Here is a 27,298-nt window from a genome sequence, read left to right on the forward strand (position 1 = left end):
CCAACAAAACTAAAAAAGGATTAATAGTGATTTTGGTACCAACAAAAGTAAAAAAAATAAATTAATAATCATTTTGGTTCTTGCAATGAGTAACCACGTTGGTTTTTAAATGTATTAAAATTTTAAAATAATCTATGATTAAGCATTTCCTTAATTAAAATAGTCTCTCGTATTAAAATATTTCATTAATACTATAATATCAGTCATTCAATATACTTACTTTTTTTGAATGATTAATATACTTACTTATTATCCTATCAATCCATATAAGTATTTACTTATTGTCATATCAAAAGAGTTATCGTCAACATTGAAGGACTATTTAAATATCATAGACTGCTTTAACTAACAGAGTGTACAATCAAAAACTATTTTAAAATTTTGAAACAACATAGTGACTACTTCTTTCACATTAAAGGATTAAAATGACTATTACTTCCTCCGTTTCAAAATGAATGCGTTTTAGCAAAAAAAATTGTTTCAAAATGAATGTCATTTTACATTTCCAATACAACTTTAATTTTTTTCTTCCAACTTTACCCTTAATAAATACTCCAACTTTTTCTCACACAATTTTCAATGCAACTTTAAATTTGTCCTTTTCATATAAAACAAGGGCAGTTTAGTAAAAGTGTTATGTCTAATGATTATTTCATTCCATTCCTTAATCTATATGCAATTGGCTAAAACGACACTCATTTTGAAAAGAATGAAGTATTAAGTAAAAAAACTAAAACAAGGACACTTCAGTCATTTCCTTAACGTAAATCAAACTTCACAAAAGTCGAACAAAACGACGCCGCTTTAATCAGACGTTGACAACCCGACGATCCTTTCACCCTCCAACACATCTCTGACCGTCGATTCTGTCTCCACAAAATGGTCCCACCTTATCAGTGATTATATCAATGCCATTACTCACAGCAAAAACCAGCCTTTAATTTCATTTCATTTCATTTCACATAAATCACATAAAATTAAATCAAATAATAATAATACAAAAACAGTTGTACTATTCTTCTTCTTCTTCTTCTCTTCTTCAACCACACTCACTTTTTCTCACTATGAAATGAAAACTTCAATCATAATCATAATACAAATTTAGAAACCCTAATCTCAAATTCGTTACAGTGGAACCTTCACCTTCAACAATGGTTTCTCTAGAAGATTCTCGTTCCAATTCAAATCGTTTTCCATTACCAAAAACCTATCAATATCATTCATCTATTTCTTCAAAATCACAGCGAAACATAGGAAGATCCATGCGAACAAGAAGATCCAGTATCTTCGATGAAGATAACAGTAGCTGCACTTTCACCGAAAGATCCACCTGTGTATCGGAAAATCTCACCGATTCTATCGTCGACCTCCGTCTCGGAGAACTCGCTTCCAAGAATCACAAATCCGGAAAATCATCAACTTCCGAACAAGACCTTCTAGATCTTTCTCAAGCTTTTAGTGAATATGCTTATTCAGCTTGTAGTAGTGATATCTCCGGTGAGCTTCAACGGTTGGCGACGCTTCCGTCGCCGGAGTGTGACGGTGGAGTTGGTGGTGGAGGTGATGGTGTGGTTGAAGTTGTTGAACCTGAGCCTTGCATGGGGTTTTTGCAAAGAGAGAATTTCTCGACGGAGATTATTGAGAGTATTTCGCCGGAGGATCTTCAACCGACGGTGAAGCTTTGTGTGGATGGTTTACAGTCTTCTTCAGTGGCTGTGAAACGGTCTGCAGCGGCGAAATTGAGGTTGCTTGCGAAGAATCGAGCTGATAATCGTGTTTTGATTGGTGAATCAGGTGCTGTGCCTTTGCTTGTTCCTTTGCTTCGGTGTAGTGATCCATGGACACAAGAGCACGCGGTGACGGCGTTGTTGAATCTTTCTCTTCATGAAGATAACAAGAAACTGATATTTAATGCTGGAGCTGTGAAATCGTTGATTTATGTATTGAAAACAGGGACAGAGACTTCTAAGCAGAACGCGGCTTGTGCTCTTTTGAGTTTAGCGTTGGTGGAAGAGAATAAAAGCTCAATTGGAGCTTCAGGGGCGATTCCACCGTTGGTTTCGCTTCTGTTGAATGGTTCTAACAGAGGGAAGAAAGATGCATTAACGACGTTGTACAAGCTTTGTTCTGTTAAGCAGAACAAAGAGAGAGCGGTGAGTGCTGGTGTGGTGAAGCCGTTGGTGGAGCTGGTGGCTGAGCAAGGGAATGGGATGATGGAGAAAGCAATGGTGGTGTTGAATAGCTTAGCTGGAATTGACGAAGGGAAGGAAGCGATTGTGGAAGAAGGTGGAATCGCGGCGCTTGTGGAAGCCATTGAAGATGGGTCTGTGAAAGGAAAGGAATTTGCTGTTTTAACACTTTTGCAGCTTTGTGCTGAAAGTGTTACAAACAGAGGATTGCTTGTTAGAGAAGGTGGGATTCCTCCTCTTGTCGCTCTTTCGCAGAATGGAACTCCTCGAGCTAAGCATAAGGTAAATTTCAATCTCTGCATTTTGCTTCATACCATAGGATTCAAAAGGTTTATTCATATGTATATTTGTTTAGTAATTTTATGACCACCTGGTTATTTAAGATATCTTGACTTTGAGTGTTTGGCCCTTTATTCTAATCATGAAATGTCTTGACTATGTCCTGTTTTTCCTGAAAACTTTTGACTATGTTCTGTTTTTCCTATTGTGTATATATATTATACACTTTGTAGTGTTTAATAAACCTCGACAAGAAAAGGGTCTTCTTTTATTAGACAATGCTTGAATGTTAACTTGTTTGCAGACAATGTTTGAATGTTGACATGTTTGCTTAGATAACTTAACTGTCAGTCAACATCTGGGATCCTATTATTATAAAGATTAATCTTCTCTAAAACAATTTTGACTGAATAAAGTATTCTAATTGATGTGGCTGAATGAGGATTTGAAGTCATTAATCCTTGAATTTTTCTTTAGGCATTATTATGAATGTGATGAAATTAAATTTCAATGATGCACATTGTTAATTTCTTTTCTCTCTATCATTGCTCTTGGCTATTTTTTGTGGAAGAATAGATCTGGATCTGCATTTTCTTTTTTCCTGTTAATTCATTAAGTTCTCTGTTTTGTTTTGCAGGCTGAGACGCTTCTTCGATATTTGCGAGAATCAAGACAAGAAGCATCAACTTCAACTTCGTAGAGAAGTAATTGCGTATTTTGGTTATTAGTTAGGAAGGTAATTATACAATGTAATTGATTATTGTGTATATAGCGGCTTTGCTGGTTTGTACAGTGTGCCAAACATTCTTGGAAGGATGTTTATTGAAGTTAGAAGAAGTTAGCAATCTAAAAGACTATAGACTGACCTTTAGATGCATGAATATAGCTAGGTTTGGCATTTTGCTTTCCCTTGTTCCAATTTGTTGTGTTTCCAGGAGTTACATGGCGTGTGTTTGGATTTCACCGAATCCACCGTGTCACTAGCTCACTGCGTGGTAGCTTCAAAGCTTCATATTCATGCTTCAACTACATCCACGGTGAATGCTTACCGACGCAGGACCAAACACAAGCATGGTTGTCTTTGAGCCTTTGGTTGATTAGGTTTTTAAATTTCTTTGGTACAGATGACCCTAGTTTTGGGAAAAGGGTTTCTGATTATCATTGTATGTTTTACCTTCCCACTTGTTGTGAAAGTGCGGAGCTAGTAGCCTAGTACTTCACTGCTATCTGGATTATGTCTGTGTCCATAGCTCCTTTTGGTTAAATTGGAGCTTGAGTTTTTGTGTATTTTATATACTGATGATTGCATGCATAACTGTAAGCCAGTTACTCAGCTTCATCTGTTTGCACTGAAAGTATGTAACTCTCAACTGAAGTGTGCTGTTTTTGACATTCAACTGTTGCTCAGCAAACATACACATATTTTCATGGCCAGAATACCATATCTGATACTCTGTCACGAAATATCAGTGTGAATGGATATGTGAATGTTTAGAATAAAATATGGAATATACTTCTATATGTGTTCTTGACAAAAGCAGGTAACCAGAAACTTGTAATATTTTGGCATTTTTCCACACAACTGGAAATTGTCAGAACTCTAAAATAGACAAGAATCTTTAGAAAACTTTTCTAATAGTGATATTCTCAAAAGAGTAAAGCGCGAGTCTGTAAATTCAGTCAGGCCTTGATATTTCAGTGTTCACCAAGCTATTGAAAGATCAGATATTGCATGTGTTTTAGTGGAGGAAGGTCCCGGAGTATGTTTTGTATCATAGCGGATATCTCAAATTACAACGACTTACCGTGATTTTGTAGAAACTACGAAGTGTAGCTTTTGGAAAATCAAGGTGGATCGTCGTAATTCTGATATGCCCATTGATACCAAACATAGGCTTAATTCAAATGGAGATTGGGAAGTTTTTTATTTGAATGAATGTATAAATATAAATAGAAGGATGATGATGCAGTGGGTCCTTTGAGATGCATGCCCTTCTTGAGAAGCGGTTCACCCGCTGCATGCTACCAAACGAGGGTTTAAGCTGTTGCATCTGTATGGCAAATCAGAACCCCACCTTGGCCTTGTTTTTAATTGAACCACACATTGTATCATTATTTATGTATCTTACATTTTGATGATCTATATTTTCTTTTCCCCTTTCATATCTTCTTGTCGCTTATAATAATCATCACTTAGCTGGCAGAGCAGGTGTGTTTTTGTCCTGCTGTTTGTTTGGATGGTTGCACTTTCATATCCTAAGTTTTGAATTGAATTAACCAGGTGTCGGTGGTCTCTCCTCCTTAATATTTTATTTATTTATTTTAATATCTTTATACTATTATAGGTTGATTGCTTGCATCATCAAAAGGCCAATCTGTTTGGTGAGATAGCAATGGCCTTTTCTTAAAGCTATGTATGAAGCATCTTGAGATATATAATATAACTTAATGAAGGATGTTGTATTCTCACGTCTTCTTCATTATACTCTTGCCTTTTTAGTATTTTGCTGAACTTTTACTCCATGTTGCTTTCAAACTACTATTTGAGTTCTGTTTGTTATATGGTTTTTCACTTTGAGATTTTTTTTTCTTCCTTCACTTGAGATATAACTACGATTCTATCCCAATTAAATAACCTTTGCAAATTATTTAAAATCTCTTTTGATAATTTAGTACATGCAATGCAAGTATTCCTTTTCTTACAATACAAGCAAAATATCTATGAAATAATTTATGCCACCGTAAAATTTATTTTAAACTTTATTAATATACACTATTCACTGAATTATCTCCAGTTAGGTTATTTTTCAACTAGGTGATGTGATGCACACCAGTAAGTAGTAGTTACTTGAGTTATTCCATTAATTTCCAGTTAGATGTTCCTTTTCTTGATGAATGTCATTCTTGAATTATCTCCAAGTTTCACAGTTTCTTTAAAACTTATCAAAATAGAAGAACCATTCAGGCATTCATTGTTTACACAAATTTGTTGCCGCAACCTGAGTCAAGGAACCGTACCCTTTCTTTTGTGGTGTTTTTGACTTCTGTGTCTCACATGAACATCTCCGCCTCTCTGTAATACACCCTTCTCCAATAGGACATTCAGATTGGTAATACCTCAATTGACATGATAACATCATTGTTTGACTCCTCGACAAGACATTCAACATAATCAAATCTTCCAGTCATAGATCATAGCATTTTTTTTCTCTCCATGAATCTTCATCTTGTTCAAAATGGCAAAAATTCTTGCCCAATATTCACCAACGGTTTTACCTTCTTTCATCATAAAAATTTTATATTTCCTCCACCGAACTTGTTATTGAGCTCCCTTTAACATTTCTAGACCCTAGATTTTTTTTTTTTTTTTTGAAAGAAGACCCTAGATATTTTGGCCGGATAAATTCCATTTTTGGTCCTTTAAAGGTATTTTTAGATTCAGATTTGATCCTCAAGTTTTTTTCGTTTCATTTTAGTTTTTTCTCATTTCATTCTGATCACTTAACTTGGGATTATTAGATAGTTTGGTCTCATAAGTTGCAAACTTCATCATTCTTTTCATAGAGCAAATGTATTAATATTTTTCCAAAGGACTAAAATGTCTAACGTTCATAGCTTAAAGGGCCAAGATGAAACGAAAAAAAAACGTAAGCGACCAAAGTGAAATCTAAATAGATCAAAAGTGTAATTTAGCCTATTTTAGCCTCATAGTTTCTCATGTCTTTCGACTTGCCTTTGCTGAGGATTGTCTCCATAATACTACTATCTTGGAATAGATATTTCCCCATCTTCAAATCTTGCCATTTACTTTCTTCTACAATCTTCACATGTTCCACAGTTTGTTGTGTTAAAGGAGAGTCGAATTCTAGTTTCCACCAGGTCCCAATACTTCTTTATCCATAAAGATTCCCAATGGTCATAGTGACCACCGAAGCTTGGGAGCACAAGTTGAACAAAATCGACTGAATAACAAACTAACAAGCTTTAGCTAACTAATCTACATAAAGGGTTAACTACTAACTGCAAAATATATTTCACACATGTATAAAAGATTATGTGTTTTTAACGAGTTTCAAAACACATAAATTATTGCACTCATTAAAGGATGTGTTGGACTTCCTCCTTTCCTTTGTTTTCATCCTTTTTCTTGTTAAATGGGAAAGGTCTAAAGCCTTTCTGAAGCAATTTCTCAACCTCCTCGAACTGAAGACCTTTGGTTTCAGGCACCAACAAATAAATGGCTACAAATCCAATCAAAGAGAACCCTGCAAAGGTGAGGAATGTTCCAGTAGTTCCTAGAGTCTTTATCATGCTCAAGAATGATTCACTCATAATTAAATTAGCACACCAGTTGCAAACTGCTGCTATACCTCCACCTATTCCTCTGAACCGCAATGGATAAATCTCAGAGTTTAGAACCCAAGGCACTGTTCCAATTCCAGGAGCATATGATATGATGTATAGTCCAAGGATTACAACTGCAAGGATTCCAATTCTGCTTGGACAACCTTGGGAAAACCATACACGTTTTTGTGCACGACACATGCCTCGGATATTCTTTTCTGCTGCCAAGCATGCTCCCGGAAGAAACTGTAAGTTACAAAGAGAATGAGATTACTAACTCTTGCTTAGTAATTATGTGTATTTATTGATAAGAACCAAGATTTTACATATTCATGAGAAATAATGAGAAATTTATGAGGTGTGTAAGATATACAATTCATATCATACTTATAGGATAGTTGGTTTATGACAAAAGCTAGTTAGCGCTCTCTGAGTTTTGAGGTCTGCCCCGACTCAGTGAGCGTCATGGGCCAACTCACTTGATATTCTTTTCTTATAAAAAAAAAAAAGGAAACATGTTGAAGATATAGTAAAACTTACTTCATTCTGGGTATTGGCACAAAATGCACAATCTTCATGCAAACATTGCATACAATTCCAGGACAAGTGATTCGGGGCCGTTGTATAAGCCTTGCATGTAGAGTTCCCACCAAAGCTAAGTGAATCTTGTATACTGAGTGAAGGTGCATGGTGAGCTGCCTGGTTGAATGTAACACTTAATGTTACAAGTGAAACAAAGATACCAATCAAGGAGATTAGCATCAACTTTCTTCTTCCAAATCTATCAATGAGTACCATGCTCGCTATAGTTCCAACAGCATTAAGACCAGAAGTAACTAATGAAAGTGCTAGTGCTGTGGAGTTGGAGGCAATTCCAGCAAACTGAACTATGGTTGGGCTGTAATACATGATTGTATTAATACCGACGATTTGTTGAACAACTTGGACAGTGATGCCTGCGTAGAGTCCTCTTCGAACTACATCATTAGACCAGGCACCCTTTAGCTTTTGTGCAAGACTATGACCGATCAAGCCTTCCTCGGCCTTCTCGGATTCAATGGATTCATGCATGGCTTTCATCTCCTCTTCAACTTCACCTGGTCGATAGATTTTCGACAGAATTTGCTTTGCTTCCTCTTCCTTGCTCTGCAGGAAAAGAAAATTATTATGTTGTTATTATATTGATCCTTCACAGTTTAGACATCAAGTTAAGCTCATTGTAATCTTAACTCCATTGTAAATAGTTTAAGAATTATGTTTCAATATATACACAAATTTCAACTAAATACATGGCATACACCAGAACATTATAATTACAGATGACTGAGATGAGGAATACAAGAATAGTTGACTGAAACAATTGAAGAGTATCACTGTAATTAAGCAAAAGGCTAACATCAAGTCATAGTTCACTTCATTAAAAACAACAATCACACTGAAGCAATGATCTTGCACATTGAAGCAATTCTTCAATGGCATGCTTGATAAACAGTCTTCTCATTTGCAGAAAATAGTAGATTGTTCAAATTCTGCAATGCAGCATTGCAATAATGCCCCTATTTAACTACATTTTCTACTATATTGCAGAACAATAGCGACTTGTTCAACTTTCGTTATGCTATAGTCCTGCGATAGCCGCTATTTAATTTAGAAAATTTTACGCATCACATGATGACAGTAAGGATTACCTGCCGGTAGAGCCATCTAGGTGACTCGGGTAGGGAAAGCATTAATACAAATTGTATGAGAGCAGGAATCGCTGCCACCCCAAGCATCCAACGCCACGTCCCGGGTGCCTAAAACAAATCAAATTGATGACATAAAAACAAAAATCTCATTCAAGTGTTATGTTATGAATGAACTTCAATAACTACATTGCTTCAAATTTCAAATTAACATACCTTAGTAAATGCCAAATTGATGAGGTAAGAGAGAAATTGACCTCCTGTTATAAGTAAACCATTGGTGCAAACCAATGCTCCTCTAATCTTAGCAGGGGAAGCTTCTGAGATATATAAAGGCGCAGTCATGGATGCAACACCAACTCCTAAACCAACTAAAAGTCTTCCAATAATGATTACCCAAGGAGCAGGAGCAGCAGCCATAACCAATGCACCTGCAATGAACACCACATCAGCCATTAAAATAGTTTTCTTCCTCCCCATCTTGTCATTCATATATCCTCCAAATGCCGCACCAATTATAGCTCCTCCAGATGCCATACTAACAATGGTTTCCTGCAAAATAAAACATTTAAGTCAACCATCTTGAAATTGGACTTAGATTCTATGCGGTGAGGAGAATCACGAAATCACAAAGTCAAGAGATGTCAGTCGTTCGATAAAGATCTCTAGGCTGGCATTATGGCTTCATCGAGTTTGTTTTAAAATATAACTCGATGTATAGGTCGTTGGATCTTCATCTAATGACTAAGATGTGTAATTGTGTTTATGGAAAATTGCATTTAGAATTGATTCTAACTCCTAGAACTTATAGTTTCTGTCTTTACCATTGATTTTTATCCTCAAATTTATTGTTTAGCTTTAGGGCATGTTTGTTAACCCAATGTAACTAATAACTCTTGTGTCCCAAGGCATCTCAACCATGATTTTTGCGAAGCAGGAAATCAGAGAGTTGGGAAACACACAAACAAATACTTTTGTAGTCAGAATTAATTTTTTATTACCAGTTCATTCAAAATATATTTTTTGTCATCGCCTAATGTGTGTTTAGTTCTACTATCATGCAGATTGATTTTGAATGAATTGATTTTAAAATGATTTATGTATAGTTAAAAATTTAAAATGATTGAAATTAAAAATCAATTCTCAATACAAAAACTCCAAATTTCAACATCAAATGCACTAAAACAATTTTATGTCAGGAGTCAATTTTGTCTCTTTCAAAAATAAATTTTTTAAAACAAACATACACATGGATTTTTCTTCAATCACATTAGAGAATTAACATTTAAAATTCTATTAGTAAAGTCAAATATGAACTTTCTGATCTCATCCATTGACTTTTGCTTGGTTTATGTGACCTCAAAATTTGGGTCTCACAAAATCTAGTAAGAAACAAAAAAAGTCACCTGAAGCCATGGTTTCTTGTCAACTTGTTCAAACTCATCACGGATATATAACGAAGCACCAGAAATCACACCTACACGTGAAAAAATTTATACACCAAAAAAATGTGAATTATGACATGCAACATCAACAACAAGAACAACATTTGTATCAAAAAGTATATATTAATTGAAGAACATTAGTCCAAACCTGTGTCGTAACCAAATAAAAGACCACCAATGCCAGCAGACAAAGCAAGACGCATGAGGTAAGGAGATTCAGTTGTTCTTCGCCAACATTCTGTGAACTCTGTCTTGTCTGCTAATTGATGACTACCCTCAGCCATTTTTTTTTCTACCTTCAATCAAAATACACACAATTTGATAGATAGTTAGATAAATTTTACTTCTTATTTTTTGCTAGTCAACTTTTTTTTTTTAATTATTAGATAACTTTGAATATTTTTTTACAAAATCACATAACATTAATGTTTCTTTGACTTGGATAATAAATCAATTTTAACATACCATTTATTACTATTTTTTCATTCCTTTAATTTATCTTTTCCATTTTTCTTTCTAACAAATATATTTCATATTATTATATTATTGACGAATGATAATTTTATAAAATATTAATTTGTAGTATCTCTTTTTCAAACAAAATTAACTATTTTTCTTAATTTGTGTGAAATTGTCTAAGTGGGTTATAATTTGAGACAAACGTACTAATATAATTTAGTTAAAAAGGAACCAAGTTCAAATTCTTGTTAGAATAATTGATTGTCATATTTTTTTTTGAGAGAATCGATTGTCATATTTTATTTACGGTCTGAGTGAATTTTAGATTACTATGACCCATTTTTTCAGTAAATCAAATGGTTAAGACTAAAGGTAATTAGCCTTTCATCTCTTTAAAAATAAGTCATCCAATCCATTAGCAACGGGTGATAGTCTAGTTGCTAAGAAGTTGACTCATATACGACAAGAGCATAGACTCAACTCCCTTTCCCAATATAAAGATGTTGTTGGTAGATCCTTTCCCAATATAAAGATGTTGTTGGTAGATAATATGTAAGTATTTTAGTCAGCACTCTCTGAATATTAAGACCTATTTAAAAAAAATTAGATATTCAATTCATTATAAATATTTTTTCAATAGATGGGTATCCAATTTATCCATTTGACAGTTTTAAAAAAGTTATCGATATTTTCAATTTCTTCTAAATAATTTAGATATTCTCTTTAATTTTGACACTCTATCAGCACCATCTCCGGTGTTGTTGGAGCTCCGTTATCCATTGTGGCTGCTGCTTCGATTGCCACCCTAAACTTCCATTGTTTTTCTTTTTCAAAAACTACTTTCCTTTAAAGGCTTGATTGTGCTTTTATTTATCTAATGAATTTTATCATATTTTTAAAGTCGTCGAGTGTATTTAGACAAAAAATGATGGAATGAATTCAATTTACCACTAGTTTTTGTTATTGTGAAAAATATCCATAAGCTTTTTATTGTTGTAGTGGATGGATTGAATCAATTTAACATAGATGATTAGATATATAGATAACTGATTTTTTTTTCCAATAGATTCCCTCTTTTTAAATAGAATTATAATATGGCAAATCAAAATTCAAATCCGATTAAAAAAATATGGGTCTTGCTAACTAACTAGTGCCCTAAGGGCAATGATTAAGAATTCAAAAGAGGAAATAATTTATGAATTTAATGTAGAAAAGATTTCATTTTTAATTTTCAATATAGTGAAAACACAAGTTCCAATAAAAAGTTTCTACTACTAAACAAGTGCCCCGTTAGCATTTCCCAAAAAATATTTACATAGATCAAGACTCTTCAGTCTCTTAGTTGCAATTTGTTGGCATGCCTGCTCCAAGTTGAGAGTTGGGTCCCAGGGTTCGAGTAAAATCTTGTGTCTCTTGGTTCCTAGACGAGACGGCATTGCGTGACGCTGGTTTCACGGAGTGGTAATACATATGGTTCTTGACATTGGAGATACATGTTATTGCTCTTTCAATCCACTAAATCCAATCCACTAAATCCAGTGAGCTTAGTTTTTGAACCATCATTTTAAAAAAATCTCAAAAAAAATATTAAGGTGTGTTTGATTCTTAAAACAATAAATATTTGATAGTATATTATGCGACAAAACAAAACTATAATAGAGAGATAATATTTTTTGAGCAATGATATTTGAACAACCATTTGGTACAACCTATTTGACAATCTTCCTTTTTTCTCTTTTCATTGGTCAAAAACAATGGAGAGGGAAAAAGGAAGAGGGAGAGAGTAAAAATATAATGTGAGTATGAGAGATAAATTTGTCTAAAAATTGTCACAAAATGAACGTACAAATATCATTTCTCATATTTTTTATAGTCTGTAATATGGATAAAAGGTTGTCTGATGGTTTATTGTGGAACAAGAATTCATGTTTTCGTCAAATATCTTGTTACTTGTTGTGTTTAGTCTCATGACCAAATTCTAAATTACACATTGTTAAAAATAATTGTTCAGTCCAATCATATGTTTTTTTATCAAATCAAATGCTCTCTTATATTCTGATTAGTTGTAAGTATAAAACTAATATAAACAATGTAAAAAAATTATTGTAAAAGATTATATACTAATTATCTTAAAAATATATTCAATTAAAAGACGATAGGTGGGGTTCACTTCACGGTAGCATCTTTCTTTCAGACCGTTGTATCAACTTTAAATGGCTGGCATTAAAATGGCAACCATCTAAAACCATTGGATCCTTCAAAAAAAAAAAAAATCTAAAACCATTGGAAAATGAGAAATTTGCTAAAATGTGTGTCCTTGGCAATTCTTTTTGGCTTAATTAAAGAGCTCAACAATATGCAAATATTACACCTCTCCATTTTTTGGAACCTTTCATAAACAATATGCAAATATTATTATACCTCTACATTTTCTGGAACCTTGCCCATTATGAATTGGACCGAAACCGAATAGGAGTGGACATTATCTGAATGGTCGGTACTCTTTAAAAAGAAAAAGTGTATAGGACTAGTATATATTTATGGTTAAGTCTCTTTTGATTATGTTTTTCTTATTAGGGGAAGTAGAAAACTATGACTATCTCCTTCGAAAAATACAAGTCATATTGAGAATCTTGCACAAATTAAGAAATGTAGATAAGATTATATGAAAAAGATAAATTAGAAAAAGAAAAAGCAATGTCTAGTTGGAAAAGAGCCATCATTGTCAAATTATTGGAAAAAGATAGGGCTTACATTTTCGGAAGGCAATACTTTTGAAGATGTGGACTCCAGTAGGTGAGATAGAATTCATAGATTTGGAGCTTGGCTAATTTTGTAGGAAGTGTGTAATAATATTATTTTCTACCTATTTTTATAGCTTTATTTTGTTTGATAATTGAGTATTTTTATTTGTTTTTAGTATCAATTCACTGCATTTTGTTTTATTTTCATTTAATAGGTCAAGAAGAAGTGAACATGAAAAAAAGTGATGAAAATAGAATTTGAAAACAAGGAATTAAATGAGAATGTTTGAAGGGCAAGTCAATGAGAAAAAGGTTGAAAAGTCAAGATAATGTCATTACGCCTGTAGCCAAAAGCACATCTCCATAGCCAAAAGTCAGAAGAACAAAAGATTGAGTACATAAGATATGAGAGAATTCAATAACGTTATCTTGACACCCTTTTTTTTTTTTTTGGGTAAAATATGCTTTTCGTCCTTGTAATTATAGGCCATTTGAATTTTCGTCTCTGAGCTTACTAATCCTCCCATTTCGTCCCTGTAAAAGTTAATCACTTGAAATTTCGTCCCTCGCCCCTTTTAATCACTGCCACGTCAGCAAATTACCAAAATGGCATGGGAATTGACGAAAATACCCCTGGCTTATTTTTTTTTTGTTTTTTTTCCTTTAAAATTTTTCCCAGCTTTTTCCCGAATTTTTTTTTACGATTTTTTCTCCGAAAAATTTCAGTTTTTTCAGTTTTAATTTTAACATTTTTTTTCCGAAATTTTTTATGATTTTTAATTATTTTTTCAGATTTTTTTAATTTAAAAAAAGAATTTTCAAAATTTTGAAATTTTTTTTAAGGAAAAAAAAATAAGTCAGGGGTATTTTCGTCATTTCCCATGCCATTTTGGTAATTTGCTGACGTGGCAGTGATTAAAAGGGGTGAGGGACAAAATTTCAAGTGATTAACTTTTACAGAGATGAAATGGGAGGATTAGTAAGCTCAGGGACGAAAATTCAAATGACCTATAATTACAGGGACGAAAAGCATATTTTACCCCTTTTTTTTTCTACCCTTATTATACATCTCATGTGAAAGGATATTTTAGTAATTTCACCTCATGTGAAAGAGAATGTTAGGTGGATGTGAAGGTCACGTAGTCACGTGTCACATTTGTGTGTGGTGGTATAGAAGAGATGTGTGCCACCTATGGTGGTCAACGTATCACCACTCGAGAGAATTATGGGTGTCCATAATACTATGTTACGGCCATAACACGACTGACTGCTTGTCTGTGACGCTTTTGTCACTTGAGTGAGTATTGAATGCAACAACTATTAGTGATGATGGAAAAGTGGCTACTAAATGCATGAAAACCAGACTATATTATAACCCTTACGCTTAAGCAATTGGAAGAGTACACCTTAGATTATTAGCTTTACTTTGCAACTTTCATATTCTCAAAGAGAGTTCTGGCTTCACCTTGTTCTAGTACCTTGCTGATTTTTATCTAAGTAAGTTTTTGATATTTTTATATCTTATGTTATTTGATTATGTTGTTTTTTATGATGAGCTCTTGTGAGTAAACACTCTTTGTCTTGGAATTGTGAAAAGAAGTCAACAATGATAGACTTTTCTATAAATTCTAATTCTCTCATTGCTATCATTTTCATTGTATTCTAATTTTATACTATTGTTCCTAAGTAACATTAGTATATTATTATAGAGTTATGATTGTTCAAATCTAAATAACAACCATGGTTTAAATTAAAATGGGAAGTTTTTATTGGCAAATAGAGTCGGACAGATACCACATGAAGAAAAAAAAGATGAATTCTGGTGTCAGACCTATAAGATAAAACAATGCATTCGAAACATGAATCTGGTATAATTTATTTTAGGTGATAAAAGGTAGATAAGCTTAACAGGATTTGCTAACCAATCCACCATGAAAATAGGATGTGTCGTTGCTTCAAAGCACGTTTATGCATCATCCGAAAGGAGACATAGGTTATAATAGCTTCCCTTACTTTTAGAAATTTGATTTTCATGGCAAACAAAGAAAATTGGGATGAAAGCCACAATCCCAATACGCTTTATTATGATTGTTTATTTTCTACGAAAAATCAACTTCTTAAAATCTAATCTTTTTAGCTAATCAATTTAGAAAGAAAAAAAAAAGGAATTGGTAATCAACACTACTCTCATGTGAAATCGATATTTTTGATGACGCGATAGAAACTATACACTTACGGCTTATCAGTGTGTTGGTTTCTCGCATTGAGGGGTTCGTGGCGCCCCTTGTAGGCAGTCAGCTTCCTCATTCACAACATAGTATGTTGGCAACGCCCTCGGCATTCCCACAGACGTGCATACTTGCTCATCACTCATGGCGGTTAGTTGCTCTATAATCATGGAGTGTGAATTTTAAGTCTCGTTGTCTAGTCCTATTGAGTGTGTTGTCTAGTCCCAGTGGCTCTATAAACATGGTCAGCGCGTTGGTTTCTCTCGTTGGATCCTTCTAATCTTTGTTTATGAACCAAGGATTTGAATCGGTTAAAAGTATCAAACACATCACTTTTATATTGATAAAATAGGTATAATCATAGGGCGCGGGGTAGAATAGTTCAAACTCTAAAAACCAACAGGGTATTCAGATTGAAAAATTTCCTGAGAGAATTAAACATTGTGTATTCAAATTTAAACTCTAAAAACTAACAGTGTATTCAAATTCAACATTGTATTTTTATTTTGAGTTTGGTTTATATCCTCAAGATTTCTATTACGGTTAATCCAAACACAGCAAGTATTGTGACAATTGAAATCATTTATACAACATTGTATACAATATGCTTCTATGTATACAATATGCACCTTCTGTGAAAATTGAAATCATTTATACATAGTTGATATTTATTATAACATATTTCTAAGGTTAATCCAAACACAGCAAGTTTTGTGTTGCACAACAAGACATAACAGTCAAGCCATGTCTTGCACTTTCTCCTTCCCTTTGTCATCATCCTTTTTCTTGTTAAATGGGAAAGGTCTAAACCCTTTCTGAAGCAATTTCTCAACCTCCTCAAACTGAAGGCCTTTGGTTTCAGGCACTAACAAATAAATCGCTACAAGGCCAATCAAAGAGAACCCTGCGAAGAGGAAGAATGTTCCGGTAGTTCCTAGAGCCTTTATCATGCTCAAGAATGACTCACTCACAATTAGATTAGCACACCAGTTGAAAACTGCAGCTATACCTCCACCTAGTCCTCTGAACCGCAATGGATAAATCTCCGAGTTTAGAACCCAAGGCACTGTTCCAATTCCAGGAGCATATGCTATGATGTATAGTCCAAGGATTACAACTGCAAGGATTCCAATTCTGCTTGGACAACCTTGGGAAAACCATACACGTTTTTGTGCACGACACATGCCTCGGATATTCTTTCCTGCTGCCAAGCATGCTCCTGGTTGAAACTGTATGACACAAAGACAGGTGATATTATTAACTATTCCTTGATCATGATGCGTAATTTTTTTATAAATCAAGGATTTTACATATTCATGAGAATGGATGAGAAATGTCTAAGGTGCGTAAGTTACAAAATTGATGTCCTTTTATGACAAAAGCTAGTCATCGCTCTCTGACTCTCGAGGTCTGCTTTGACCCTAGTAACAATGCTAAACCTCTTCAACCCAACTTACCTAAATTTCTTATTTTATAAAGAAAAAGAGACATGTAGAGAAGAACATAGTAGAACTTACTTCACTCTGGGTATTAGCACAAAAGGCACAGTCTTCATGCAAACATTGCATACAGTTCCATGATGAGAAATTTGGGGCCGTTGTATAAGCCTTGCATGTAGAGTTCCCACCAAAACTAAGGGAATCATGTTTACTGATTGCAGGTGCATGGTGAGATGCTATGTTGAATGTAACACTTAACATTACAAGTGAAACACAGATACCAATCAAGGAGATTAGCATCAACTTTCTCCTTCCAAATCTATCAATTAAAATCATGCTCAATATAGTGCCAACGGCATTTAAACCAGAAGTAACCAAGGAGAGTGCAAGTGCTGTGGAGTTGGAGGCAATTCCAGCAAACTGAACTATAGTTGGGCTGTAATACATGACTGTATTAATACCGACAAATTGTTGAACAACTTGGACGGTGATGCCTGCATAGAGCCCTCTTCGAACTACGTCATTAGACCAAGCACTCTTTAGTTTTTGTGCAAGACTATGACCGATCAAGCCTTCCTCTGCCTTCTCGGCTTCAATGGATTCATGCATGGCTTTCATCTCGTCTTCAACTTCACCGGGGCGATAGATTTTTGTCAGAATAATCTTTGCTTCCTCTTCCTTGCTCTGCAAGAAAAGAAAATGATTTCTATTGTTATTATATTGATCCTTCACAATTTAGACATTAAGTTAAGCTCAATGTAATCTAAAGACCCTTTTAAATAGCTAAAAATTAAGTTGCAATGTATACACAAATTTCAATGGAATACATGGCATCCATCAGAAGTTAGAACATTATTGTTTGAAATCGAGGAATACAAGAAAAGTTAATAAACTTAAGAGTTTCATTGTAATTAGGTGAACACTTCGGTGGTACCCCGGAGTTTAAGCATAAGACTAACATCAAATCAGAGTCCATTCCATTAAACAACAATCACATTGAAGCAATTCTTCGTTTGCAGGGTTGAGAAAATGTTATGCATGTCATGATCAGTGTTTTTAGATGGTGGTTATAGTGGCGCTATAGCACAGCGGAGTTTGAATAAATTGTTATTATTCTATGATGATACGCTATGTAGTGCAAAATGCTGTCAAATAACAGCGTTATAGCACTGTTGGGTAGCACAATTTGATCAAACCACTATTTTCCACAATTGACAACACCGGTGATGATGACAATTAGTATTACCTGCCTGTAGAGCCATCTAGGTGACTCGGGGAGGGACAACATCAACACGAACTGTACCACAGCGGGGATCGCTGCCACTCCAAGCATCCAACGCCATGTTCCGGGCGCCTAAAACAAAACCAATTGATGACATATAAAAAATACCATCCAAGTGTAATGTTATGAACTTCAATAACTACATGTCTTTCAATACAGCATAGAACATACCTTGACAAATGCCAAATTGATGAGGTAAGAGAGAAATTGACCACCTGTTATGAGTAAACCATTGGTACAAACTAATGCTCCTCTAATCTTAGCAGGGGAAGCTTCTGAGATGTATAGAGGAGCAGTCATGGATGCAACACCAACTCCTAAACCAACTAAAACTCTTCCGATAATGATAACCCAAGGAGCTGGAGCAGCAGCCATAACTAATGCACCTGCAACGAACACCACATCCGCCATTAAAATAGTTTTCTTCCTTCCCATCTTGTCATTCATATATCCTCCAAATGCAGCACCAACTATAGCTCCTGCAACAGCCATACTAACAATGGTTTCCTGCATAATAAAACAATCAAGTTAACCATCTTGAAAATGGACTTATATTTTCTGCAGCGAGGAGATTCACAAAGTCGTGAAGTCAAGTTATGCCTCGTTAGAGGAAAATCTAGAGGCTGGCATTTTGACTTCATCAAGTTTGTTTTAAAATATATATCTCGATATATAGGTCGTTGGATTTTCATCTAATGACTAAGATGTGTAATTTTGTTTGTGCAAAATTGTCTCCAATATTGATTATAAATTGAGGCTAGAATTTGTATTTTTCTGTCTCTACAATTGATATTTAGCATGTGTTTGTATTCGCATTTGCCTCACTGCCACCATGCGTTCAAGAGCACTGCACCCGTGAAAAACTGAAAATGCATAAGCTAAAAACTATAGATTCAAAGCAAACGCATGTTCACTTTTTGGGCACCGCCAAAACAAACAACCACTTGGTCTTAAATTTAGTGTTGAACTCATTTTTAGCATATATTTGGTAACTCGAAACTACTAATCCTCGCAACTGTAAGCACCTCAACCGTGATTTTTGCGCGAGAAATTTGAGAGTTGGGCAGATGCGCGACACAAAAACGTGAAAGCAAACAGTGTTTTAGCTAAAATCAATTTTACAAAATCAAATCATTCAAAATATAAACTCACACATAATCCAATTCCCTTGAAATGCATAAGAATAACAACTTGATATGTGTTTATTTCTACTATTATGCAAAATGATTTTGAATGAATTGATTATGGTTAAAATAAAGTGAATTGAATGTAAAATAATTTATGTTTGGATAATTTTGGTAATAAGTGAATTGAACAAAAATCTTGAGACTAAAAATCCATTCTCAAGGGAAAAATCTCGAAATTTTCAGCTGCAAATTAGAACGATTCTAAACCCAAGATCAATTCTAGTTGAGGACAATTTTGTCTCCTTCAAAAATCACAATTGAAAACAAAAAACATACACACGAGTTCTCTCGAATCATATTAGTGAATCTTAGCCATTAGATGAAGATCGAACAAGTCATATTTCAAGATATATTTAAAATTCTATTTGTAAAGTCAAAATTTGAACTTTCTGTTCTCATCTGCTTGACTTTTGCAGCTTTGCATGGTTTATGTGACCCCCAAAAATTGGGTCCCACCAAAACATGTTCCAATCCAAAAGTAAGAAACAAAAAATAAGTACAATAGTACAAAAAAAAATTCACCTGAAGCCATGTTTTCTTATCAACTTGATCAAACTCATCACGGATATATAACAAAGCACCAGAAATCACACCTACACGTGAAAGAATTTTCACACAAAAAAAAAAACATATCAATTATGATTTATGACATGCAACAACAGGAACAACATCAACAACCTATAAAACACGGACACAACATGACACTGACACGTCAACGTGATAATAATTTGATAAAATTCAACGTGTCGGGGTCGGACACTGGGATATACCTTTGATCAGAAGTATCGATGATACATATGCAACAACAACATTAGTACTAACCTGTGTCGTAACCAAATAAAAGACCACCAATACCAGCAGACAAAGCAAGACGCATGAGATACGGTGATTCGGTTGTTCTTCGCCAACATTCTGTGAACTCCGTTTTGTCTGCTAATTGATGACCACCTTCGGCCATTTTTCTGTACCTTGAATCAAAATACACAAGATTTGAAGAATTTGATGAATCTTAAAACTTGTTTGAAACAGAGTGAAATGGTTGTGTTCATGCAGAGTGTTCGGGGATAATAAGAATATGAATATCGGAGTTTAAGGTTATTGAATTGAGTGAAAACAAGAGTTAATGGTTGTGTCCCCACATGACTCGTGAAGACTCCGCACCATATGCATCGTTCTTATCATCTTAGATGGATTACATAAATTTAACTTTTTTGTTTCTTTTTGACATTAAATTCATTGGTTCATAAATAAAGTTTAGTTAAAAACGAATCCACCAAATTTGGATTAGAATAATTTCATATTACCATGACTCATTTCTTCGAAAATCAGAGGATAAGAAGAAATAGTCTCGGCTATTTAAAAATCATTCAATTCATTTTCAATAAAGATTTATTCGATTGACAAGAAGTTAACTTGTACTCCCTCTGTTCCTTTATATGTGTCGCTTTTGCACATTTTGCTACAACCAAGGCATGACATAATAAGCTCTCTTTTTCCTTTTCTACCCTTGTATCTTTAGTTGAACTTTTCCTTGGTACTCCAAATGCATGGCTCACTTTTTTGACAAGAGCATTGGAAGCCCAAAAGCCAATGCAAGGAGCTCATTAATTTATATTTGAGATTTGCTCTCCACCCAGCAACTTTTACTCGCACCCTGCAGCCATGCCGAAAATGCCTATGCGCTAGTTAACTTGCGCAAGTGTAAGTTACTGCGCAAGTTAACTCACGTGGCGCAAGTTAAGTGGCGCAACGATACTTTTTCAAATTATTTTTATTAACTTATTCAAAATTATTTTGTTTATATTAACTTTATTCAAATTATGTTTTTTTCTTAACTCTATTCAAAATTATTTTATTAACTTTATTTTGAAATTATTTTGTTTACATTAATCTAAATTATTTTCTAAATTTTATTCTAAATTATTAATTCGATATTATTCTTTAAATTAATACAAATATAAATAAAGGTAAATACAATACAAATATAAATAAAGTTAAATACAACAAATATAAAACAAAGGAACAAAATTGAGGCATAAATAATCTCTCATTTTATTAATAAGGGTTAATTATGTTTTCGGTCCCTACAAAATTGCAACATTGTAAGTTTAGTCCTTACTTAATTTTAATAGCATTTTTAATCCCTACAAAAAAAAATTACTTATAATTTTAGTCCCTGCTAAAATAAATTTTGTTTAATTATCCTTAAACTCTTAAATTTTTTAACGATTCTTTTTATACAAATTTAGAACACTATGAACGGTTCATTTACTAAAATCTATAATTTTTTAACATGAAATAAATTAAATATGAATTTTTTAAAACGACAAAAGTTTAAGATATAAGTAACAAAAATATGGACGTAGAAATCAAATTTTTGCGATATTTTTTTCGGAGGACCTTTTAATAACGTTCTTAACATGCCTGTAAAAAATTGTTGAAAAACTTAAGAGTTTAAGTATAAATTAAACAAATTTTGATTGAGTAAGGACTAATATTGAGTGCAGAAATTTTTTGTAGGGATTAAAAATGCTATTAAAATTAAGTAAGGACTAAACTTATAAGGTCGCCATTTTGTAAGGACCAAAAACATAATTAACCCTATTAATAATTCATAAATTACATTACAATAATTCATATGATAAAAAGTAATCTACTTATTCACTAAATCTACTTATTTTTTCCTTGGGGTAAAAAGTAATCAATCTTTGTGGGGTAAAATAGTGAGCAGCCTTCTTGGGGAAAATACATCATCAACCCTTGGGCTAAATTTAAAACTGTTTTTTTTACCACACGAAGTTCTTTTTACCCACGGTAAAAAGTTTCTGCGGTTAAAAAAACAGGTTTAAAATTATCCCAAGGGTCGATCATTTCCCCAAGTCGGCTACTCACTACTTTACCCCGACGAAAATTGATGACCTTTTACCCCAAAAAGAATATTGAAAAGAAAAAAAAAAGAAAGAAGAGAAATAGAGGGAGAGATTGATGAGGGGGAGAAAGTAGTATGGTGTGAGGAATTAGGGAAATATGGAGGGGTATTTATAGGTGGGAATGGTAGTATAGGTGGTAAATACCATTAATGTGGTCAAAAAATGTGTAAAATTTGGTAGAAAACATGTGGATTGAATGTTGAAGCATTGACCACAGACCAAAAAAACGTTTGTTCTTCAGTTCTGACCACCGGCCAACGTGCGAGAGTTAACTCGCGCATAGGCCAGTGGTGCGTGACTTAAGTCACGCATTGCTTACAACTTGCGTGACTTAAGTCGCGCATGGCTTACAGCGTGCGTTAGTTAAGTCACGCTGTGTGACTTAACTAAAACAAGGGTATATTTGGAAGCAGTGCAGGGTGCGAGTAAAAGTTGCTGGGTGGAGAGCAAAATTCTTTATATTTTAGTATCTCACCATTTTATTTTCAATGCAAGGAGCGATTCAAGAAAATATTGAAGTCACATACCATGATTTGGACAATGGTATAGATATGAATTTGGCGTGTATGACTACTGTGACAAATTCTTTAGCTAAAGATATGCATTTAGCTCATTCATTAAAAAAAATTCTTAAGATATGCATTTAGCTCATTCATTAAAAAAAAATTCTTAAGATATGCATTTAGCGTGTATGAGTACTGTGACAAATTCTTTAGCTAAAGATATGCATTTAGCTCATTCATTAAAAAAAAATTCTTAAGATATGCATTTGGCTCATTCATTAAAAAAAAAAAATCTTAAGATATGGATGTAGCTTTGCACCTTTGTTACACTACTAAAGTTTTCTTATTCTTCATTTTTCTTTAACGTGCATACTGTGACAAATTCTTTAGTCATGACTTCTTCCAACTTATTTGTTCATTTATTGTCCTTCTTATTGTTAATTTTAGGATCAATTCAAGAAAATATTGAAACCAAATAGTGAAAGAAATAGACTAAGAGTTTTAAGCAATGAAGAGCGCAAATCTGTTTATCATGAGCTACTGCAGAAAAGTGTTGAACAATGAAGAGTGGGTTTATTGCATTTATTAGCAGAAAGCTTTTTTGTGGCCTCGGTAAAAATGTTTATGATGGAGTAGAGGAATTGGATTAGGCTCAAATAATAATGCAATTAATGTGGCAGATTTAGTAATTGAGAGGTTAAGGGTATAATTGACATATTACACTCTTAAATTCTAACAGTGACACTTATTTAGGAACAAATTTTTTAGCAAATGTGACAGTTAAAAAGGAACGGAGGGAGTATTATAGAACAAGGGTTTTGCTAACCCGTGTCTAAGGGCAATGGTTAAGATGTCAAAAATATAAAATTTTCATTAAAAACAACAATTTTTTAGCTTTCATAAAGTTAAACATTTCATTTTTCACCAATTTCCAATGCATAATTTCTATATTAATCTTCTTAATCATTGCCTTTAGGGCACTAGTTAGCATTTATCATAAAACAATGATGTGAGATCAACTTTCATTATCAACATAAAGACTATGTTAAAATTAAGGAAAATGTTAACCGGTGCCCCCGGCGCACTGGTCAAGGAAGTTAAATTGAGATGTCGGTTTGAGATTTTGGAGTGCATTCCTCTTCAAGGTCTCATATTCGATTATCTTTGGTGACAATTTGAGTGCCCTACTTTAGTTTTTTTTTTTTTTTTTTTAAGGAATCTAGTCGAGAACAATTTTATGTCAAAATCAATTTTACGGTGGTGTTGGTTTGGGAGCTTGAGAAGCAAATGACGCTCATCTTGGGAATTAGTCTTAACAATTAACTCGTTACTGGATCTAGCACAAAACTTGGCAATAGAATCAACACACGTGTTCCCTTCACGCAACGTATCATGAAGTTTAAGACTCCAATCTTTAGCCATGTATTGACAAGTAACAACTATCTATTGTCAAAATGATGTATAGTAACGTTAGCACTTTAAACCATTGAAATGTATACCTCAAATCTGTGTCGCATATGATATTACATAAACCTTCTTCAGAGCACATGTGAACGCCCTACATCAAGGCTACAATCACCACATGTAGGATGTTTGAGCACCAATATTTTCATAATATCCTCAAATAAAGTCTCCCCTGGTATATCCCCCGACATATATAGTTAGATCACCAAATTTGGATATCTCATGGTTCGTTAGAGAGCTCCCATCAACATTAAGGACATTTTGTCTTTCTGAGGTCCTTGTCAAGCAATTATGTGTGTTTGATTCACCTCACTGGATGACCAGATAGTCTCATTTCCCAAAATCTCTTAAATTATATCTCTTCTAAGAGATGTGATAGTATTCATAAGGGTCATAAAAAGGGGTATTTGTATCTTCAAAATTTACTCATTTCGAGCCAACCAAAAGACCCACATTATTATAGGTATCTCAACACTAAATTTTCTCATCGTCAAAGTCAGATATCCATTGAGATGGTGCCCCGACAAATCACAAATGCTATTTATGACCCCCCGAAACCTTTTATTATTATTAAGAAACTCTTTTCTCAATGCTGAGTAGTTTTTTTTTTTTTAATTTACTGAATGATTATTTAGGGAATTATTTGATGAACTTAATTATATATTTTAAGTGGTCCAATGAATTTAGAAAATAAAATAAATGGACCGCATTGGCTAATTATATAATAAAGATAATTTTATTCAAGATGTGTTTGATATAAAATTTAGTGTCGCTCCAAAATAGAATTTAAATCGTTATAAAATGTAATCCTTTCGGTTAGACTCAACTCTATCACTTACTTGTCTTATCTTTTTTTGGTTGTTGAGTGGATGGATTCATTGAATTTAACTTTAATAAATTGATAGGATAGACATGGACATGGCAATTGGATTCATTTGCCGCCTCTAATTTAAATTTGTAGACATGTTTTTCAATTGAAAAAAAAGATAATATTGTGTATATATATTTATAAAAATATTAAGAGGTAAAATAGTGAAATATTACGATGTTATATATAATGGTGAAATAGGATTGAATGTATTGTAAAATAAAATACAGTTAGTATTTGTAATTGTTTTCTTAAACGTTTTATAATTCTAAACTTAAAGTTGTCAAAAGAGAGTATTTGTCAAAAAATAAAGTTTCAATAGAAAATAAATCCATCCATGGTTAGAATTATGATATATTTCAAAAAAAAAAAATAATTATGATATATTTACCAACAAATTGGTTGATCAGAAACATAGTCTCCTTAAGTATGTAGTAGGGATTCGATTTTACCTCATGCGTATAGAAAAAATCTGGTTGAGAAGCGAGAATTTGTCTTATGTGTCCCACATATTTTCTGATGAAATACTGTAAGTCAACGGTGGATATTTCGTACCAATATCATCATAGTAAACGAACAAATACTATGATATTTTTTTAAGGGATTTGAGCAAATTTTCCTTGTGCTAGTGTAATGTTGTTTGTTTTTGGGAATTTGAAATCCATTAAGCTCGATAAATAATTTGATTATTCTTCTGATAATAAAATATTTATAAATTCATTTCGATTTTTTTAACCAAAATCTTATTTCCAATTAAAATGAGACCGTAATTTGGCGTTCACTTCACGGTGTACCACTTTAACATCACCGTATCTTGCTTTCAGACCATTGGATTATTTTTAATGGCTGACATTAAATGGCATCTAAAGTCTAAACTCATTGGAAAATGAGAATTTTGCTTAAAAGTGGTGTTCCTTGGAAATGTTCCTTCAATTCTTTTTGCTTAAAGAGGTCAGCATGATAGAAATATTCTTATTTTGAAGAGAGATGATATTTGTACAATTATTTTATAACAATTTTTTAATAACTTACATATTTATACGATGTTTTTACTCTCTCTCTCTCTCTCTCTCTCCCGTTTGATTAATAAAAAGAGAGAAAAATAAGGTTATCATAAAAATTGTCATCAAATGATTATACAAATATCATTACTCTATTTTCATCAATAATATGGAAATATTATTTCTCTCCAATTTTGGAACCTTTGCCCATTACAAATTGGAGCTAAAGTAAGTAATTCACGGTTGACACATTACCTGAAATTCTGATTTCTATTTTTTTTTTCTTCTTATAAAAACTGTTTCTTTATATTTTATTACTTTTTTAAAATAAAAGTGAAATTCTTATTTCGGTTTTTTTTTCTTCTTATAAAAACTATTTCTTTATATTTTATTACTTTTTTAAAATAAAAGGTGTTCTCGATGCACAACTAATCGAACCCTAAATTAAAATATTCAAATAGTTAAGATACTCAAGTGTATGTCACTTGTATCATATTATGCTACTAACACTCTTTTAGGGGGCGGTTTCAACCAAAACACATGAGAAGTAGGAATATTACTCATTCTCAAATATGCATTCATCAAACTATGAATCTCCTCTACGTGATATATACCACCTCCATCTTTAAATATGAGACCATTTCGAGAAAAACATGAGAATTAAGAAAGTTAAGTATTATATTAAGTTTGTTGACAATTGTTATTGTTTTACAAAGTTTACCCTTTGAGAGAGAATTAATGTTTTCATAGAGTATTTATTTACATATTGTAGAAAATAAATAACTCATTAACTTATAGTTGTCTTGTGTGTGTGAATTTTAGATCCGTGTTTATCATATCATAGTCTAGGGAAAAGAAGGTCAAAAGAAGTGACTATTGATGCTTGGACAAACTCCAATTGTTTAGAATCTAAAAGTCAACCACGTTCTTTAGTGAAAAGAAAGTCAAATAAGTTCTGCAATTTCCATTTATATTTTTTGTAGGGCAGGCATGGCATCTTCAATCGAGTATATTTCACTTGGTATATTTTTAAGCGGGATTACATTAGTAGATAAGTTAGATAATAATTTTGCTCAAAAAAAAAAAAGTTAGATAATAATTCTTGGAAAAATGTAGGTGGTTGAATTTGAAGCATTTGCATTTGATAAAATTATAGTGTAATCTTAGTGGACAGATACTACCCACACCCCAAATAATCCAAGTTACACCCCAAAGTTACTAATATACCCTTTATTCATGTTCACTGCACAT

General features: G+C 33.3%; 3 protein-coding genes across 3 annotated transcripts; 1 reads left to right on the plus strand and 2 right to left on the minus strand.

Annotated features, from left to right (window-relative positions):
- The first annotated feature begins 932 nt into the window (after window positions 1-932).
- On the plus strand, window positions 933-3,865 carry LOC146944757 (ARM repeat superfamily protein). The gene is made up of 2 exons (XM_085743112.1): window positions 933-2,471; window positions 3,106-3,865. The coding sequence occupies exons 1-2, from the start codon at window positions 1,152-1,154 to the stop codon at window positions 3,166-3,168; spliced, it is 1,383 nt and encodes a 460-aa protein (XP_085599238.1). The 5' UTR covers window positions 933-1,151; the 3' UTR covers window positions 3,169-3,865.
- Window positions 3,866-6,500: 2,635 nt separating this feature from the next.
- Window positions 6,501-10,327, minus strand: LOC146944758 (inositol transporter 4-like). The gene is made up of 6 exons (XM_085743111.1): window positions 10,091-10,327; window positions 9,904-9,974; window positions 8,714-9,049; window positions 8,501-8,608; window positions 7,353-7,958; window positions 6,501-7,058 (listed from the first exon to the last, which is right to left on the minus strand). The coding sequence occupies exons 1-6, from the start codon at window positions 10,224-10,226 to the stop codon at window positions 6,567-6,569; spliced, it is 1,749 nt and encodes a 582-aa protein (XP_085599237.1). The 5' UTR covers window positions 10,227-10,327; the 3' UTR covers window positions 6,501-6,566.
- A 5,610-nt stretch (window positions 10,328-15,937) lies between these two features.
- Window positions 15,938-20,667, minus strand: LOC146944759 (inositol transporter 4-like). The gene is made up of 6 exons (XM_085743113.1): window positions 20,104-20,667; window positions 19,804-19,874; window positions 18,266-18,601; window positions 18,059-18,166; window positions 16,891-17,496; window positions 15,938-16,602 (listed from the first exon to the last, which is right to left on the minus strand). The coding sequence occupies exons 1-6, from the start codon at window positions 20,237-20,239 to the stop codon at window positions 16,111-16,113; spliced, it is 1,749 nt and encodes a 582-aa protein (XP_085599239.1). The 5' UTR covers window positions 20,240-20,667; the 3' UTR covers window positions 15,938-16,110.
- Between the last annotated feature and the right edge of the window lie 6,631 nt (window positions 20,668-27,298).

This window comes from Medicago sativa, chromosome 2 (genome assembly GCF_051527215.1).
Source record: "Medicago sativa cultivar Bolivia chromosome 2, Bolivia_mono, whole genome shotgun sequence".
Classification (NCBI taxonomy): Eukaryota; Viridiplantae; Streptophyta; class Magnoliopsida; order Fabales; family Fabaceae; genus Medicago; species Medicago sativa.

Excerpts from the sequence above, each read along its gene's own strand:
- LOC146944757 (XM_085743112.1), top strand. The coding sequence starts at position 1,152 with ATGGTTTCTCTAGAAGATTCTCGTTCCAATTCAAATCGTTTTCCATTA. Across the intron at positions 2,472-3,105 it reads CTCCTCGAGCTAAGCATAAG|GCTGAGACGCTTCTTCGATA; the intron begins GTAAATTTCAAT and ends TTTGTTTTGCAG.
- LOC146944758 (XM_085743111.1), bottom strand. The coding sequence starts at position 10,226 with ATGGCTGAGGGTAGTCATCAATTAGCAGACAAGACAGAGTTCACAGAA. Across the intron at positions 9,050-9,903 it reads ACAAGAAACCATGGCTTCAG|GAAACCATTGTTAGTATGGC; the intron begins GTGACTTTTTTT and ends TTTATTTTGCAG. Across the intron at positions 7,959-8,500 it reads CTAGATGGCTCTACCGGCAG|AGCAAGGAAGAGGAAGCAAA; the intron begins GTAATCCTTACT and ends CTTTTCCTGCAG.
- LOC146944759 (XM_085743113.1), bottom strand. The coding sequence starts at position 20,239 with ATGGCCGAAGGTGGTCATCAATTAGCAGACAAAACGGAGTTCACAGAA. Across the intron at positions 19,875-20,103 it reads TTTATTTGGTTACGACACAG|GTGTGATTTCTGGTGCTTTG; the intron begins GTTAGTACTAAT and ends TTTCACGTGTAG. Across the intron at positions 17,497-18,058 it reads CTAGATGGCTCTACAGGCAG|AGCAAGGAAGAGGAAGCAAA; the intron begins GTAATACTAATT and ends CTTTTCTTGCAG.